The sequence below is a fragment of the Populus euphratica genome, unplaced genomic scaffold, assembly GCF_000495115.2.
Source record: "Populus euphratica unplaced genomic scaffold, PopEup_1.0 scaffold16.1, whole genome shotgun sequence".
In the NCBI taxonomy this organism is placed as follows: Eukaryota; Viridiplantae; Streptophyta; class Magnoliopsida; order Malpighiales; family Salicaceae; genus Populus; species Populus euphratica.
The window spans coordinates 1,523,498-1,540,596 of record NW_011499882.1 but is presented as its reverse complement, the minus strand read 5'-3'; the positions used below and the strand labels follow the sequence as shown (position 1 = coordinate 1,540,596).

At 34.3% G+C, this 17,099-nt stretch overlaps 2 protein-coding genes across 3 annotated transcripts; both read right to left on the bottom strand.

Annotated features, from left to right (window-relative positions):
* Positions 1 to 136: 136 nt before the first annotated feature.
* LOC105129670 (uncharacterized) lies at positions 137 to 5,071 on the bottom strand. Its single transcript, XM_011031836.1, has 10 exons — positions 4,920 to 5,071; positions 4,248 to 4,440; positions 3,966 to 4,102; positions 3,697 to 3,741; positions 3,561 to 3,614; positions 3,267 to 3,371; positions 2,957 to 3,160; positions 2,696 to 2,781; positions 888 to 1,882; positions 137 to 751 (listed from the first exon to the last, which is right to left on the bottom strand). Exons 2-10 carry the CDS (start codon positions 4,426 to 4,428, stop codon positions 510 to 512), a joined length of 2,049 nt encoding a protein of 682 aa, XP_011030138.1. The 5' UTR covers positions 4,429 to 4,440; positions 4,920 to 5,071; the 3' UTR covers positions 137 to 509.
* A 1,779-nt stretch (positions 5,072 to 6,850) lies between these two features.
* On the bottom strand, positions 6,851 to 13,028 carry LOC105129669 (U-box domain-containing protein kinase family protein). 2 transcript variants are annotated; one of them, XM_011031833.1, is made up of 10 exons: positions 12,390 to 13,028; positions 11,688 to 11,809; positions 11,324 to 11,445; positions 11,054 to 11,158; positions 10,414 to 10,541; positions 10,154 to 10,281; positions 9,456 to 9,605; positions 8,690 to 9,214; positions 7,406 to 8,149; positions 6,851 to 7,235 (listed from the first exon to the last, which is right to left on the bottom strand). In XM_011031833.1, the coding sequence occupies exons 1-10, from the start codon at positions 12,568 to 12,570 to the stop codon at positions 7,053 to 7,055; spliced, it is 2,388 nt and encodes a 795-aa protein (XP_011030135.1). In that variant the 5' UTR covers positions 12,571 to 13,028; the 3' UTR covers positions 6,851 to 7,052. The 2 variants fall into 2 exon arrangements, with proteins under 2 accessions (XP_011030135.1, XP_011030136.1); XM_011031834.1 differs by having other exon boundaries at positions 11,087 to 11,158.
* Between the last annotated feature and the right edge of the window lie 4,071 nt (positions 13,029 to 17,099).

Below are 17,099 nucleotides of genomic sequence, written 5' to 3'. Positions count from 1 at the left end.
TTTTTTGTCTTCATCCATGTACAGATTTTTTGTGAAGAATTGATTGAACATGTAGGTTTTCAATTTGCTCAGTTGGATTTAGAAAGCCCTATTCCATCAGTTTCAAGGATGCTATGCGTCAAGAATCACCTAGATCAGTCTATATCAACTAATGAACAAAGGCCAAAAATGAATACATAGCTACTTTTCGCTAGTCCACATTTAGGCTCCATTTTTCTGCTGAATAGTTGCCAGGCCACCAAAAAGGAATCCCACGAGGAGGAACGAAGCAATGCCAAGAAAACAAAATTTATTACACAAAAATTTGGACTATTAATCCAAAAATACCTAAGTTTAGTTTTCTATGACAGGAAAAAAAAAAGGCAGAATAGCCAAAAAGGGCGAAACCTTTCTTCAACTTTCTGACAGAAGACCATCGGTAAAACTGGAACCTCTGCTAAGAATGCAACAATGATAATACTGTGCACATCCATAAAATAAAAATATCCCTTTCTCTTCTCCATCTTATATTAAATGATCGTTCTTTGTTTCGGTATATACTTTAACTTGACACCATTATCAGGCTTTGTTTTATACTTGGCTCTACCAGCTCCAGAAGTCAAAGGCTCCTGTGCCTCCACATTAACCAACTGATTTTCTGCACTGCTGATATCGTTGTGCTTACTTGTATCCGATGAATGATTTGTAGCAATTTGATAGTCTGGGGATAGAGCCAATTTCACATGTTCAGCAGCAATGGCCTCCTTCCACCCTACAGGAGATATATAGCCAATCAGATTGAGAAGAGGCCAAGCAAATTAAGCTATGAACATATAAGAGCAGAATGATGACACAATATGGTGGGAAAAGGACTATACAAGTGCAAGTGCAAACAAATATGAACTTACTCTCTGCAAGAAAAGCCCTTGCTTCATGGCTTGTAAGCTGCAAGACTCCTGGTAGAAGCCCTCCAGGTAAGGAACCATTTTCCATCCCACCAAAATTATTGTCCATGGCACATGATCTTAGAGAGCTGTCATTGAAGTTCTGATCCTCACCCTTCCCATCAATGTTGTCATGTTGGCATTCTCTTCTGCCATTTTCAACTAGCATTAGATCTTTCGATCCATTTCGACTAACAGGCCTCCAAAGCTTTACTGTTGAATGATTTGTGCCATATTGAACCGAATCAGGTCTGTTGTGCTTCTCCTGCACATTTTTCTTCTTTAGAATTTCATGGTCTACCAGGCAATCATCTCGGGCTCCATCCAAATTGTTACCTTCATCATGGCTGCAATCTCCAAGTGTGACCGATATAGAACCGATCAGAACCTCCCCCTTCTTATCATGATCCAGTACGTTTATTACTTCCTTTTGCATTCTAGCTTTCAAACTCTCCCCATTATATTCTGGTTTAGGTTTTCGGCTCCATTTTCTGTTGCCATTCATTACAGGTCCAGGCTTAAAATCCCTTTGATTTCCATGCTTCTGTATGGTGCCAGGTTTTGGGGCGTGAGAATTTTGATTAGCATGGAAACCATATGACAGATGATTCCGCTGTGATTTTGAAGGACCATGCCATCGAGCAACAACAATATGCATATGACTCTTTCCTTGTAACATCGACCGTCCACCACCACATCCCATCTGATTTTCCAAATCAAAATCTTCATCTGTTCTTGGTAGTTGTAAGGGTTCAAGAAATGAGGGAACATCATCTGGCAGAATCTCTGAACCAAGCGTATCAGAATCAGATATAGCCAAAGGACAGGATTGTTCAGCTTGAGGCACAGCCTCCAGCATGTCTTCGATACACTCCTTATCATCTAGCCTTTGCTCCTTCTCTTTCTGTTCTTTGAGCCTCAGTTTTTTCTGCCTCTTCCTTTCCAGGAGTTCAACTTGCCTTCAAAATTTAGGAAATATAATGAATAAAATATGTTTAGGGAAAGCAAATTCAAGAGTCGAGTTTTTCGAGCCCCACAGTAAAACACAAAAAAGCTCTTGGGTAATGGAACATCTATAATTCTAATGCACTGAAGAGGTTTGTTTTAAGAATTCAGGTAGTACTGAGGAAGATATTAGGTGGTGTAATATCTGAGCAACACCCTGATGGTTGAACAACTATCCTTAAACTGGTTCCATAACAGTTCAATGGACAGTCCAATTTTCAGGAGATAGGTTTGAGAGCTTAATAGAAACTAAGAAAACAGCAGATCCAAGAAAATAAAAATCCTGATGAGACAAAAGAGCTCTTATCAGTGTCTGTCTCTACTTTATGATGTGTTTTTTACACTGGAACCGTTTGATATTCTTTTACTTGAAATAATGAATCATGTAATTTCCATGAAGATTAAACCATGAGCAGCTCCAACCACAAATGTCAAGTTCATTAAGAGTAGAATCACAAACACTCAAACAATCAAAAGAAGAGAATAATCACCAGGAACGCTTCATTCACTCTCAAATGATCATAAAAACCTAACACGAAAGAGCAAAACAAATCTCCTCCTGAACTTTTTTTCTGATTATCTTAATTCTTGCCTTCCATCTTAATTTTTTCTTTCCTGTATGACATCATCAATGGATCCTTGGATATGAAAAGATTCTAATAACTATCAAAGATAAACAATTTCAAGAGCAAACTATACTTGCAATATAAGATACAACATAAAGCAGCATCATAAGTTCAAGATATAAGTGTGAACTTAGGTTGCACCTTCTCTGTGCAGCCTCCTCCTCCTCCACAAGCAACTTTTGGCACCTCAAAGCTTCTGCATCCTGGTCTGCAAGCCATGCGTTAATCTGAATACAGAGAATCACAAATGCAAGAGCAAAGTACATCAACACATTTCTGAATGCAACAGTGCATAAGGAACGTCTGTGGTGCATGCATCACCAAAGCACTGGTTTGTTATGATAACTGGAACTTTGGAAGTAACTGAGCCCAAAAGAATGAAAAGAAAGGAAAGAAAGATACCAATTTCTGTTCCACCACAAAGCTTGTGCAAGCAACTATATTCTTTGTTTCAAGCCCAATCTTCCCAGCCCCACCATCAAAAATATATTTTTGTATTAATACAGCTGTTCCACACAATAACGTTTTCTCACTTGCATCATCAAGAATACTGAATAGCTGTCCAGAAGACAAAGGAAACCTGGAGGGCCTCCCCTGGACAAGATCCTATCATGAATGAGGATACATCACATTTTTAGGATAAATAATATGGCAGATGAAAACTACACAAAATCCAGAGGAAAAACAATGACAAGGGAGGATGCTCCCTTACCAAAAGGGCAGAACCAGCTCTCCAACAAGATTGAGTAAGTGAAGAGATCCCTGGTTTCCGGATAACTGTCATCAATGACCTTATAATTGAAGACCCTGGAACTTCCTAGTAAGTAATTAAAGAAAACAGGGAAAATGTTTACAAAATAATTATAGAATGACAATAGATTGCATTGAAAAGAAAAGGCAAAGACTCCAACTCCAGATGTTTATTAGTCAACGTATAAAAATATGGAACAAATGAAGACACTCAGCAGCTAATATCACTAACTCAACTGAAATCAATATAATATACCTCAAAAGTCACGTCCTTGAATGATAAGATTTCCTTTGCCTCATCCTCAGAGAGCTGAACAAAAGTAAAAGATACTAAAATGCTGCATAAAGAGGGATGGGTTCAGCCAAACCTTCCTAAGGGGAAAATACTTTACCTTATCCCAAAATGCTCCTAACAAGTCCCTATTTTTGGCAGAATCCTACAAGGAAAAACAAAACATCTTTCAGAGCAATTTATTGCATGTAAATTAACAATGAGAGTAGCTATAAACAAAACTATTTGATAGGCAAAATCAACATTGAAGGAACTGAACATCTGACCATGATGAACACCAGATTTACAAGTTCCAAAACGCCCAAAAAATGTTTAAGCAGCAGGACTAATGAAAGAACAGGCATGTCTGTGAAGTGAAATGAATGAAACCTTATCAAGTCTTTTCAATCGATGATGAACCCGCAAGTGTCTTCTATAGTTAATGGAAGAACAAAATTCTCGGGAACACTTGCTGCACTTTTGCATCTGCGCCTTCAAAGGAGTGAGCAAAGGCCAACCTGGGTAATCTGCGAAAATGAAAACCAAGGAAATCAACAAGTTGATTCAATGTCAAACAACGCCATATGCCAACCTTGACCCAAAAACCCACCGACTGTATCAAGAAGAAACCACTACTTATGAATTATGATTCATTTAGACAATATCTGGTACCTGGTTGATCGAGAGCATGGAGTAATTGGATCCACTGAACAGGGTTATCATTCGGCCTTGAAAAAGAAAGAAGCGGTTGTTTTCCAATGGCATCCCTGATGAATGTATCTAGGGAAGAATCATTCCCCTCACCCGGTCTCATCACATCAATAATACTGCTCACAGGTTTCACAACTGGCATTTAACACAGCAACTGCACGCAAAAAAGAAGAAGAGAGAGTTAAGAACTGATTCAAAATACTCAATTTACTAAAAGGGAAATGGGCTCTAGATCAGAAACACGAAGGATAAAAAATGACAACACTTCCATTTCTATGGCATTCATAATGAACTTTCCATAGAAACACATAAAGATTAAAACTTTTTCAAACTGAGAAAGACTATTAAACTCAATAGCAGAAATAAATGAAAAATTACAGCTAAACAAGCCAAAATCAACATATATTCAGTACCAAATCACCATAAAAATTATAAAAACCAAAAGGGCATCACACAAAATTCAAGAAATGATGCTTTATATCTGCATTTTTAAGAGACCCCACAATTCAGAATTCAGTTTATCAACAGCTAAACCGCATAACATAAATTAAACACACACACAAAACCCTTTTTTTCCTAAAAAAAAATAGCATAGTTTACGCGGTCTGTGATGAGTTCTTGAAGGTGACGTACCGAGTGAAAAAGTTGAAAGAGAGAGAGAGATCGGAGAGATTTGAATTCGCCGGGAGAGGGAACAGAAAAGGTGATGAGATTGATGATCGGCCGATTAAACAACAAAACAAAGGAGGAAAAAAAAAGCGAGAGAGAGTTTTGATGAAGAGAACTGGAAGTTAAAAAAAAAAAAAAACCCTGCTTTATATATATATATATATACGAGGCAAATATAGAACCTTGTTTCCTTCTTTCTTTTCGAGGAAGCACCAAGCACCAAAATTAATTTTTAATCAATTCTTTTTATTTTTATTTAAAATAAAACAATGAAATTGATTTAGGATTAGGATACCCTGTTTTTGCTCACATAATTTGATTACCTTTTCACTTCTGCTCCTGTAGTTATCCTTATGATTATTTAAGAGGTGATGATATATTTCATTAGGTATTAAGGGATTGGGACGTTGCAATTTTTCGAACTCTAGGGGTGATGATAAAATCTTGTGTGCTATAGGAGCAGAAATAGAATGCTAATAAAGTTTGAGGACTAGAATGAAGTTTATCTATTAATATATGACATGATCGTGACATGTGAAAATTTCCATCACGCCTGGCGAAGAGAGAATGGATGACATCATGTGATAGACGAGCACAAGAAGCCCTATGTTGTTCTTTAATAATTAACTTTTTATGTTAAATTTAAAAGTTTATCAAATAAATAAAAAAATTATATATATATATAATTAATTAATTATTAACAATAACTAAAATTAAGAAATAAATATAAATTAATATTTTTAATTTCACAATATAATATATTTATCTAATTATATTTACTAACTTTATTTATTAAAGTTAATTTTTATTTAATTAAATAATAGAAAAAATAAAAACACATATAAAATTAGTTGAATAAAATCAAAAGAACAGAATATCTCATAAGAACATATCATTCAAAAATGATGTTTAATTATATAAAACATAAAAAAATTGTACATGACTTATAATAATCTCTTCAAAAAGTAATTACAAACAAAATAATTAAAAAAACAACCATTACTTAAAAATGCTGAATACAAAACACACAAAAAAAAAGTATTAATTTTAATATAAATAAAAAAAAATTATTTTAAAAAAATATAATTATTTAAAAAAAACATAAAAAAAAATATTAAGAGTTACTAAACCTGGCTTATCCAAAAAAAAAAACCTATGTGGAGACCGTTTAATATAATTACGTCCCATTATATTAAAAAAAAATAGCCAAACAACAACGTTGTGTTATATAATATTCCCTAGATTTTGATTACTATTGTGATTAAAAAAACAAATTTTATATTTTTGATATAAAAACTCATTTTCAATATATTTTTTACCCAATACATTTAAAAAAATATATAAAGACCTTGAGAAATTCATAATTAGCTTTAAAAAAACACATCAAAAACTAAAATAAACTCAAAATGAAAGTTTTTCCCTAGCTCGAAATTAATTTTTTTTTGGCAATTTCAAGGTATAAAATATATAAGTGAAACTCCATTCACAATTTTGATAGCCAAACTTGTTGTCAATATCATTTTTATAGTTGTGATTTGGTTTAAAAACACAAGTTTAATAAAAATTATAAATTGCAACTTTTTTGTCAATAATATTTTAAAGATTTAAAAATGAATTTTCAATAAAAACCCATGTAAAATCATGATATATATTAAATAATTAAATACTTTTAAAATTATAATTGAAACAAAATAAAATTTTAACAATACCTCACCACATTATCAATAAAAAGTAATGGACAACGATGTTTTTTCTTGCTATTGGCATTTTTGATATTTTCCTATGAGAGTTGCAAAGATTCAAAATTCTTGGATTGTAAACAAATGGAGGGCAAATAATTTCATTTCTCTCCCATACAACCTGTATGATGATGTTTCAATCTCAACCAAAACACCAACTTGAAGCAAATATGCATTCATCTTCAGCATTTCAATCACTTCATTTCTATATATATCACCATATGTGTTCTTGTTCTATACATCAGGCATGTCCATTAAAGTTGAGCCTTTCAATCAAAAACTTTCAATAGCTATCAACAAGCATAGTGTAGTGTTTAATTGCTCTCTGTCTTTCCTGTAATGTTAAGTCCAATCAATTTCACAAATGCTGACGCCACTCAAGAATCGCTTGATGAAGAGCATGGTTAGGGAGTAGATTACAGTGCTCAAGTTTAAGATTTGTCATCGGTGAAGTGTCGTGTCCGCTCTTCAGCCATCCTCTAATAGCCTCTGCTTCATATGTAAAACCATCTGCAGCAATCTGTGGATCATCCATGACTTCCTGCAAATCCAACATAACAGCCATGGTCATAACTCAAAAACAAAAATGCTAATATGAGAACAGTGGGATTTGCTTATGTTTCATGTTTAATTTTTGCATAAATACAAATCTACAGTGATCAAAGTGAGGGAGCATGCTCAGCAACACCGACCCATGGATGTTATTATTACCTGAAGAATAGGACAGACAAAATGAGATGGAATCCGACTTGGCTCCTTAGGTCCTGAATCAATTCCTGAAGTCTTCATTGGCTCAAGCACTCTCAAGATTAACACAAGATCTGGCCTATCAAGTCGGTTCTTTTCACAGCACCTCAAGGCCAAGTTAGCTAACTGTTCGGCTTCCTCAAATGGCCAATCCCCACCAGAACAGTCCAGCAGTGCTTTGAAATTATCTTTTTCTATTGCACATTTTACTTCTTTCAATATGTCCAAACCAGCTCTCCCAGTCAAAAGCTGTAACAGTATAATTCCAAAAGAGTACACATCTGACTCTGGTGTAAGCATCCCGGTCTCAAGATATTCTGGATCAATATACAAAGAGGTGAAATTGGGGTTGGATTTATTACAAATTCCATTTAAGTTTGAACTGCTTTCACTTTGTGGGATCAAATAAAACATGCCAAAGTCAGTAAGTTTACTGACAAAGTTAGCATCAAGGAGGACCTTGGATGCTTTTAAATTCCCATGTATGATACAAGGCTGGTTAGAGTGTAGGAAGATAAGGGAAGAGCATATCTGGACAGCAATGCGTATCCGAGTTTGCCATGGAAGCGAAGGCATCTTGTCTTTGCAGAAAAGGTTATCTTCAAGGCTTCCATTTCGGACATACTCGTAGACAAGTGACCTAGACTCTGGACAGGTTCCAACTAACATTACAAGGTTTGGGTGCCTCACTCTACTAAAAATCTCCACCTGAAATTCAACAAAGCAGAAAATCCATGGTCAAAAAGTTATCTGATTCCTTCATATGGCTTACCATTTTCATGCTACAGTGACTCAAATTGCTGGACCATGAATCATTTTACACACACAGACAATCTGACTATAGCTCTCGCAGGATGTGATCTGTTTACAAACCAAGCACCTGTGGGATGCATATTTTTTAGCCCCTCAATCATTTGTTTCTTCACAAATTATTTTAGATTCAATAGCTCTCATCCTGGTCTGATATACAAATTGAGCAGATCTTTGAAACAATATTGAAGATATATATCGAAACTTCATAACTATAGGTGAATGGAGTAGCAGATTAAGCAATAATCTCATGGCCAACAGAGGGAAAACCTTAAAAAAATAAAAACTAGCAAGTTTAATTTTATTTCTTTGCACAAGCTTTAACTTTAATCTCTCAATTATCACCAATCACATGTCTCATCATGATTGATTGTTTCAAGCAATGATTCAGCGGGTGTGTAAATAAATTGATGGTTTTATAGAGATGGTAAAACATACCCCATTTTGAAAGTCCAAGAGGCTTTGAGAGCTGTAAGATGGAAACATCTTGATGGCAACAAGGAGATGGCGAAGGAGCCCTTTGTAGACACTTCCATATTTTCCTTCACTGATTTTCCAGGACGGATCAAAATAGTGAGTTGCTTCATTGATTTCCATAAAAGAGAGTTCAAGGATTTCTGACTTGCCGCCTGCAGCTGCTGCTATAGCTGATCTTTTCAGCCTTCTAACTTCCTGTCTTGCATTTTCATACTCCACCATTGCTGCATCCCGCCTTTCCTTAAAACTTATCAGGAGTTGCACAGCTGAGATGATCTTCTGCTCCAACTCCTCCACTGTATTCTGGGACTCTGCAATTCGGCTCTCAAGTGCAAACTTGTGCTCCTGGACCATCTGGAGTTCTTTTAAAAATTCATCACGCTGATTCTTTTTCTTTTCCACTTCTTGCTTTCTTCTATTCAAGGCTTCCTCCATTTCTTTTCTTAGGCTAATCTCCTTAATGCATAAGTTTTCTAATGCTTTGGCCTGTAAGAGTATAGGATGACAACAAAGTTACTGTAAAAAAAAATGTTATTTTCCAATATTCAAAAGAAAGAAACATAGAACCTTAATTAGAATATTCTTTGCTAAAATTTGGAACTTCTCTTTTCCTAGGGAAAACAGAGGTATAGAACGTAATCAAGTCTGAAACAATAATTTATGAACTCAACAGCACCAGAAACTCAATAGCAAAAGATGAAAAAAAGAAAAGAAATAAAAATTTTGCCTTGCATTTGGCCTCCATAACATTGTCTTCCTCTTTCCATCGCTTTACTGCCTCCACAAGAGCCTTTTGCTTTGAGTCCTTGGTATCCATAATTGCTTGTTCCAATCTAGAACATGTTTCTTCAGTTGTTTGCATCTGAGTTTTTTCTTCCTGCGAAAGCCATGGAGCCCTATAACCTTATGAGGTGGTTTAAACTAGAATCGAAGAATTGGCTTTAGTGACATCTATAAAGACCACATGCATATGTACAATGTATTTGTAAGATAATTCTTTGTGTAATCCTCAAGATGATGACCTCAAATTCAGCCTTATCATGTCAAAGTTCCTGGAATTCAACAATTCTGATGGTAGCTCATTGATTTCTTATGTTCTCTATTTCTATATGAACATAAGAATTTTTTTAATGAAAAAAAAAAGATTTTATAAGAATGAAGTATTTGAGAGGTTATTGGGGAATAGGACATCTTCCAATCCAACAAAACAAATCTTAAAACACAAAATCAATATATAAGGGCATTCCATTTACTCTGAATATCTGCTCCAGAAGTGCCACATGGAAGCAAGGAAACATGTGAGATAAAATGGTTTACTGTATTAAGATCTCATGCCATACCATGAAAATCAAAATCACAGATGAAGAGAAAAACATCTCATGACTTTTGAGCTGAGGAAAGGAGCAGAGAACCAGTTTCTCTAACCTCATCTGCCAACAAAGGAATCAATTTGGAAGTGCTGAGTATTATGTTGGTTGATTGACAAGAATGAACAGGATAAAAATCAAATCTTCCCAGTATTCCTTCCAAGTCACCAGCAACTTCCTCTGCATCTGTACAGCCCTGCAACAAAGTTATTCCTCTAGCACTCATTAAGAAAACAAGTCTTTGAGCTCTCCACATGAGAAACAAACTCAATATATTTGATCATCAAATGCAATCTCCGCGTTGGTCAGTAAGCTTACCAAGAGATCTATCTAGTTGAGTGAGAGACTCTGATCTCAAGAGTCTCAATTGCTCAGTATCTGAATCTGAACTCAGCAGCAGCAATGGAAGAGAAATCTCTGTTTCGGATCCATAATCTCTACCTTCCCTGTTTTTTTCACATTCCATCTATGAGCAGCATTGGTGGTTGAATCAAAGTAATAGCAATAACAGAAGGAATTCAAGCAGAGGAGATATTCCAGACTGGCCAAGCCCTCACAGCATGGCTATTGCACAGCATTGATGAGATGCCTATGTTTTAACTGAAATGCTATCCATTCAGTTCAATTCTCGTTCAATTAGAATCCATGGAGATCTACAATTGCGGTTTTGCTAGTAAATTTCAGAATCCAAGTTTATGTCATTAAAATCACGTGCTCGTACATATGTAAATGCAATGAGTCTCATGGATATATTCTCTAACCATGATCAGTCTGATCCAGTGATCTAGAAGTTGTTGATCAAAACAGACCAAACAACCCACTAGCCCAAGATTTATAACACAGTTCTAACTCGGTGGACCACCAAACACAACCAAAGAATCAACAAAAGAAATGGTCTGCTAGTTCAAAAAAGCACACTAAACAAACCAAGAGTGAAATTTTATAAAGTCAAAAGCACCTTGTGTAGATAAGAGAGCCTCTGCAAACAAACCAGATATGGCAGGAAGTTGGTGCTTGCTGGCACACAATTATTGCTTTCTGGGACTTTATTTCTCCCAGTTTCCTGCAACAGAAACACACTCAAATTAACTGGGAGTGGCGTGAGTTCTTTATATCAGCCATACCATGTGAAGAAACTTATTAAGAAGAATCTATACATCATTTCTTAACATTACTGTAGCATCATGGAAATAGTGACAAAGGAGTAATTGCACTAAATAGTTCATACTTTGAATAGTATTTATCAGCTGCTGCTCCCATGACAAGCCACCTAATGTTGTATTGAGCAATAACCTCAACAATTCCCTTTGCTATATCATCCATCTTGATCCACACTTTGTCTGCTTCTACCTACAATATAACCAAGTTTATCAATAAACTGTTTTGAATGCACACATGTATTTACCCTGGCCTGGCTTCCAAAAGCATTTGAGTTTAAATCACATTTGGATAAAGTAAATGTTTTTTTGTGTTCAATTTAATAGAATTCAAAGCATTAGTGTTTAACGTCTGGGACTCAAACTTCTATTCCAAAGCTGACACTGACACTCCATCGTGACAAATTAGAAAAGACTGAAGAATCAGAAAATTACCCCTTCTTGAGCAAGAATGAGACGGTATTGATCTAAGACATCATGCATCTTTTTCGTTTCAAGTTCTTGGAATGCCTTGACAGCATCTTCCTTTAATTTATTGACAGCAAGTTTTCTGTGTGCTGTATAAATCCCAAGAAGATCAAAACAATTACATCAGGCCATCCACGACAAAATTAAAAGAGGCAGAAATCGAAAACACGTTTCTCTTTACAATCTCCATAAGCATGTGGTTTCCTTTTAAAAACCCAGTTAATTGAAATTCTCAAAAGCTTCACATCCTAGGAAATTCGATTCCATTCAAATTCAATATCAAATCATCGGGACCAAAAAAATAATGCCCTTTGATTGCAATACGTTGTGGATTCTTTGTTATCTGGGAGCTGTGATGAAAGAAGAGCAAGCCAACAAATAAATAAATAAACAGAAAGCTCTGCTGAATTCAAAACAAGTAATCAGCCATCAAGCTTATACAGCACTAATATTTTATCCCTGTATAGTATAAACAACAGCACAAGATGGATTAATCACTAATATTTAAATTGTCTTTTTCAATATATAAAACATGGCCTTTAAAATTCAATTTTCCTTTCCTTTTCCTAAATTCTCTCAGGGACCAAACATGGAATTAATCAAAACTAATAGCAACATTAAAATGGATGAAATATCATTAAAAGAAAACAATAAAAAATAAAAACTCACTGAAAGACACAACATTTGCAGGCCGGTGAACATAGAGGAGGCATATCTTCTTGCCTGCAAAACTCTGTAATACCCAAAAAAGCAATCTTTTACTCTTCTCTACATTCTTGCCAACTGCAATAAATATAGTCTCCTCCAAATCAAACACTCTCTCTGCCTCGAGCCCATCAACACCCTCCATCCCTTGTATAAGACGATCACTCTCTCCGTCTGTTAGGCGAGAGCCTAGGGAGTGAGTCAATCAACAGTCTCCTCGAGTAGCAAACTGGGTGGCTAAAAAGGATTAAACTTTCCTTTTCTAGAGTACTTTTTGTGACGTGGGGTTAGCTATTCTAGCTTGCCAACCTTTCGAAAAAGTATCGGTGAAGATGATTTATTTCTCCTTGCATCAGTATTTTTTCAAGAGTTTCTACAAATCTTAAACTGGAAGTCAAGACAAAAGCTATTATAACGAGTGATTTGAGGACAAGTGGAACATCTACCTGGCAATTGGGTTTCCGTTTGCTTGTCGGTTCATATACGCCTACCTACAGTTTCACTCTTTCATCGACCTTTTCAAACAGTTAATCAATTTCTTACATGACAGATTCAACTCAACTCCTTGTTAGTTTCTCGTTGCCTTAGATTTCTGTGTTCAGACAAAAAAAAAAACTTGCAAGTTAGGTGGGGCATGCCAGTTCCTAGCAGTTGAGTTGATTCTGACTTTCCTATTTTATCGTGAACGATGCGTTGGTGTTTTTTTTTTTTACCGGGCCATGGTTCCTTGATAATTACAATCTAAAAAAACTTAAAAATCTGAAATCTACCATTTAAAAAAAAAAAACAGATCTCATTTTTCAAGTATTTTTTTTTATGTATTTTACACTTTGATTTTCTGTTGTTGAATTTTTTCTATCCTCAACAAAACTTGACAAGTTATCAAATTATAAAAGGCTATAATTGTATAATTGAAAAAAAAATTAAGAATGAAAATAAAATTAAAAACTTAATTACTTTATCTAGTTATTTTAATATATTTTGTCATAATTTTAATTGCAATTGTAATGTGATGCAATGTTTTTTTTTTTTAACAATTGGGCTTTAAAGCCAAATTATCACATTAGGAATTCATTTGAAATAGTTGTTGCGATTATTAATATTTTTTTATTTTTAAAAAATTATTTTTTATATAGTATTTTAAAATGTAAAAAACTATTAATTTTATAAGAAAAACACGGTACATCTTAGCTTCTTCTCAAACTATCATGCAATTATGCTACTTGACCTGACCTTTTTTCATTGTGCTCTTTTCACTCTTGCGTTTTAACATTCAACAAAAAAAACACTCTAATTCCCTCCCCTAACAAAACTTTCTTTTCTTTCTCATCAACACTTAAATACTTCAAATCAATGGATCAAGGAAACAACAACACAAAACCCTCATCGGCCCTATATCAAAGACCCTACTAACTCCCCAAACAATATTAACATTAATATCTTTAATCATTATGACCTTCTCCCTCAGCTCCAATCTCTCCAACAGTCTTTTGACACCATTCAAAGGAAGTCCTCCTTGATAGAGGAAAACCGACTACTTTAGCACGGAAAAGATGATGCACTCAAAAATAACTCCTTGATCAATTTAGTCATCTAAGAGGTTTCAAAAGAAAGAGAGTCTTTTCGTGACCAAGTTAGCTAACTTGAGGCCTCTTTGATGTGGGCAATAAATAATTAGAATTAAATCAAGAAAAGAAAGAAGCTTGTAAAAAAAAAACTAACAAGTGAAAGCAGAGAAAGAGAAGAATGGAGATTGGAGATATGCAAAGTTTGCAAATTTTCATTAATCATCAAAACACCTTAACATTTAGAAAAGTAGGATATAAATACTAAAACCCTAGCTAAAACAAGTGATTGGGCTTAAAGCCTACTAAATAAAATACCCAACAATAATTAAATCAAACATAACAAATAAAGCCAAATTAATAAATCTCACTTAAAAGTTCATATAACTTAAACCCAAAAGCATAAGTTAAAGTTCAATCTCTCAATTGTTTGAGCTATCCTCCATCATCTATAATCATACGCGTGCATAAATAATATTTCAAGTTTGGTGTCCCCATCAATTCTCCCGGGGTTGGAAGCATTCGACCCTGTCGAGTATAGATCAAGGCGACTTTGATAACGCTATCAAAGATAAGGAGCAGATTGATGTGATATCTCTCTGATAATCCAATTATAGTCTAAATCTGGTCATTGAGCCAAAATGCTGGAATTTGCTGAAGTTCATCATTCTTGGTAAAAAATACTTGTGCATTCAAAGTAGCATTAATATATTCTTTTTTACGCCAAAGATAAGGATAATGAGGCAATGGTTTCAAAAGGAGCATTAGGGATAGGTTGTTATGTTTTATATATAACAAGGTCCTTCAAGTCAAACGAAGAGCTAATATCAAAATTTAATTGCAATTTAATGACATAATTATTTGATTCAATCATTTGCAACACTTTGAATGGTCTAACACTCCTTACTTGTAATTTATGATCGGTTTTCAAAGGACACCATTCAAGTCTAATCTGTATTATGAAATAATCTCAAATATTAAATGCATTATGATACGTAAGTAAATCAGCTTGAAATTTATATTGTTCATTACTTGCTTGAACTTGTTTCATGATCTCAATATATAAATTATAAATTCTACGTGGTAACGACTCAACTGACTTAGATATCCTATCATGAGAAGATATGGAAAGGTGTTTTATAGGCTCTCAGGTTTGTAACTATAAACATTAAATGATTGAGGGTGTGGAATGAGACAAACATTGTTTCAAACTTGTATAGATATGGTATGGACACAATCAAGTAAACTAGAATTATCATCTTTCTCATCATATGCATGAGGTAAGGGATCAGGAAGCTCAACATATTACTCTAAACTTATGATGTGTTGAACACCAAGCATGTGAGATGAGGAATCAGGTAGTTTAGGAAGATTAATATCATGAGACTATTCTAAGACCATACTTATCTCTATAAATGATTCCATTGAAGAGTTCCCTAAAATTTCCTCTACCATTAAAGTAGATATATCAGACTCTCTCTTAACCTCATTCGCACGCTCACGTGGACTCATTGTGTTAGGTCCCTTTTCTTGCACATCCTCATCATCTAGGTTACTAAAATCCTCAAGATTAGGCTTATACACTTCAACACTACAATATTCCTCTTTACTTATATCTTTATATTTTTGGATGACTAAGAGTTTATATGTGCAATATAAAGAGATATGACCAAAACCTAAACAATTAGTACACTTAATCTTTGAACTAACCTTAGACACTTCATTGACAACTCGTTTGTTCTTGTTTTATACATATAAAGTAAGGCACTATTATGATTATGTTTGTGGGATGGAGCACTTATCAAAGAATCACTACTTTTAAATTGGGACCTAGTATGGATATTATAAGGGTATTGATGATTTATCCACTGATTCTTTGTGACCAATTTATAGTCTTTAATTAAGGTATAAGCTTGATCAACGGTAGATACATCTTGAAATACAACTTCTCTTCTAAGAATATCATTTAAGCCTTTATAAAATCTACACAAAGTTATGGTTTCATTTTCTCTTATGGCACATCTAATCATGTAATCATTAAACTCATAATATACTCATTTATAAACTTATTTCCTTGTCTTAGATTGTTCCATTGGTCTAAGATTTTATTCTTATAAGACTAAGGTAGGTATTTCTTTTAAATTTTTTATTTCATTTTGATCCAATTAGTTGTATGAGGTTTAGCTCTCATCTCTAAATAATCATCAGCATTTCTCCAACAAATTTTGGCTTCACCAATGAGCATCATCTTAGCAAATATAACTTTTTTATTATCAGATAAATTATGCCATTGAAAGAATCGATCCATATCACGAATCCACATATCAAATATCTAAGGGTCATAACGGCCATCAAAAGTGGGGGATTCTATTCTGTTAGGACTCAAGACTCATTCATCAAAGTCATCGTGTTTAGAGTAATCTAAATGATAGTCGTACTAGTGGCGCTCAGAGTGAACTTGTCCATAATGATTGTTCTTGTAATATTTATTGGTCTTTGGATGTCTTATTTGAAAACTCTCTTGGGGTTCAATTCTTTTAAACATGGTGATCACCCAAGTTTGCAGTTTCCTTTAAATGGTTATAAGAGTATTACTAATGGTCGAGTTTACAGTAAGTGTAAACTAAAGCTTGAACACTAGATGATCATGATACAAATGCATGCAACACTAGCTTATAAATGGAATTGAGATAACAAATAGTTCTTGTAAGTAAAATCACAACACAAAAATAAAGCCAATCTTTTTTATATATATAAAGATTAATCAAAAACAGATTATGCTAGTAAAATTATAAGCACGCAATCCTGGACCTTTTAAGTGTAAATGATTAATCAAATAATTGTCACAACTCTTACTAGCTTCAGCAAGCTCAATAACTAGTTGTTAAATATCAATGAAGAAAAAGGTTAATAAACAAGACTTAAAAGATAAAATGCAAGGTAGGATTTTTTTAGGCACAAAAGTAATATTAATGATAACTCTGAATGGCAATTGCATAACCAGAAAAGATAAAAAAAATATCAATAAATTAAAAAATAAAGTGATTTACTAACTAGATTGAGGTGAGGAAGCTTGCTACCATTGACATGATAGACTGAATGTCGACTG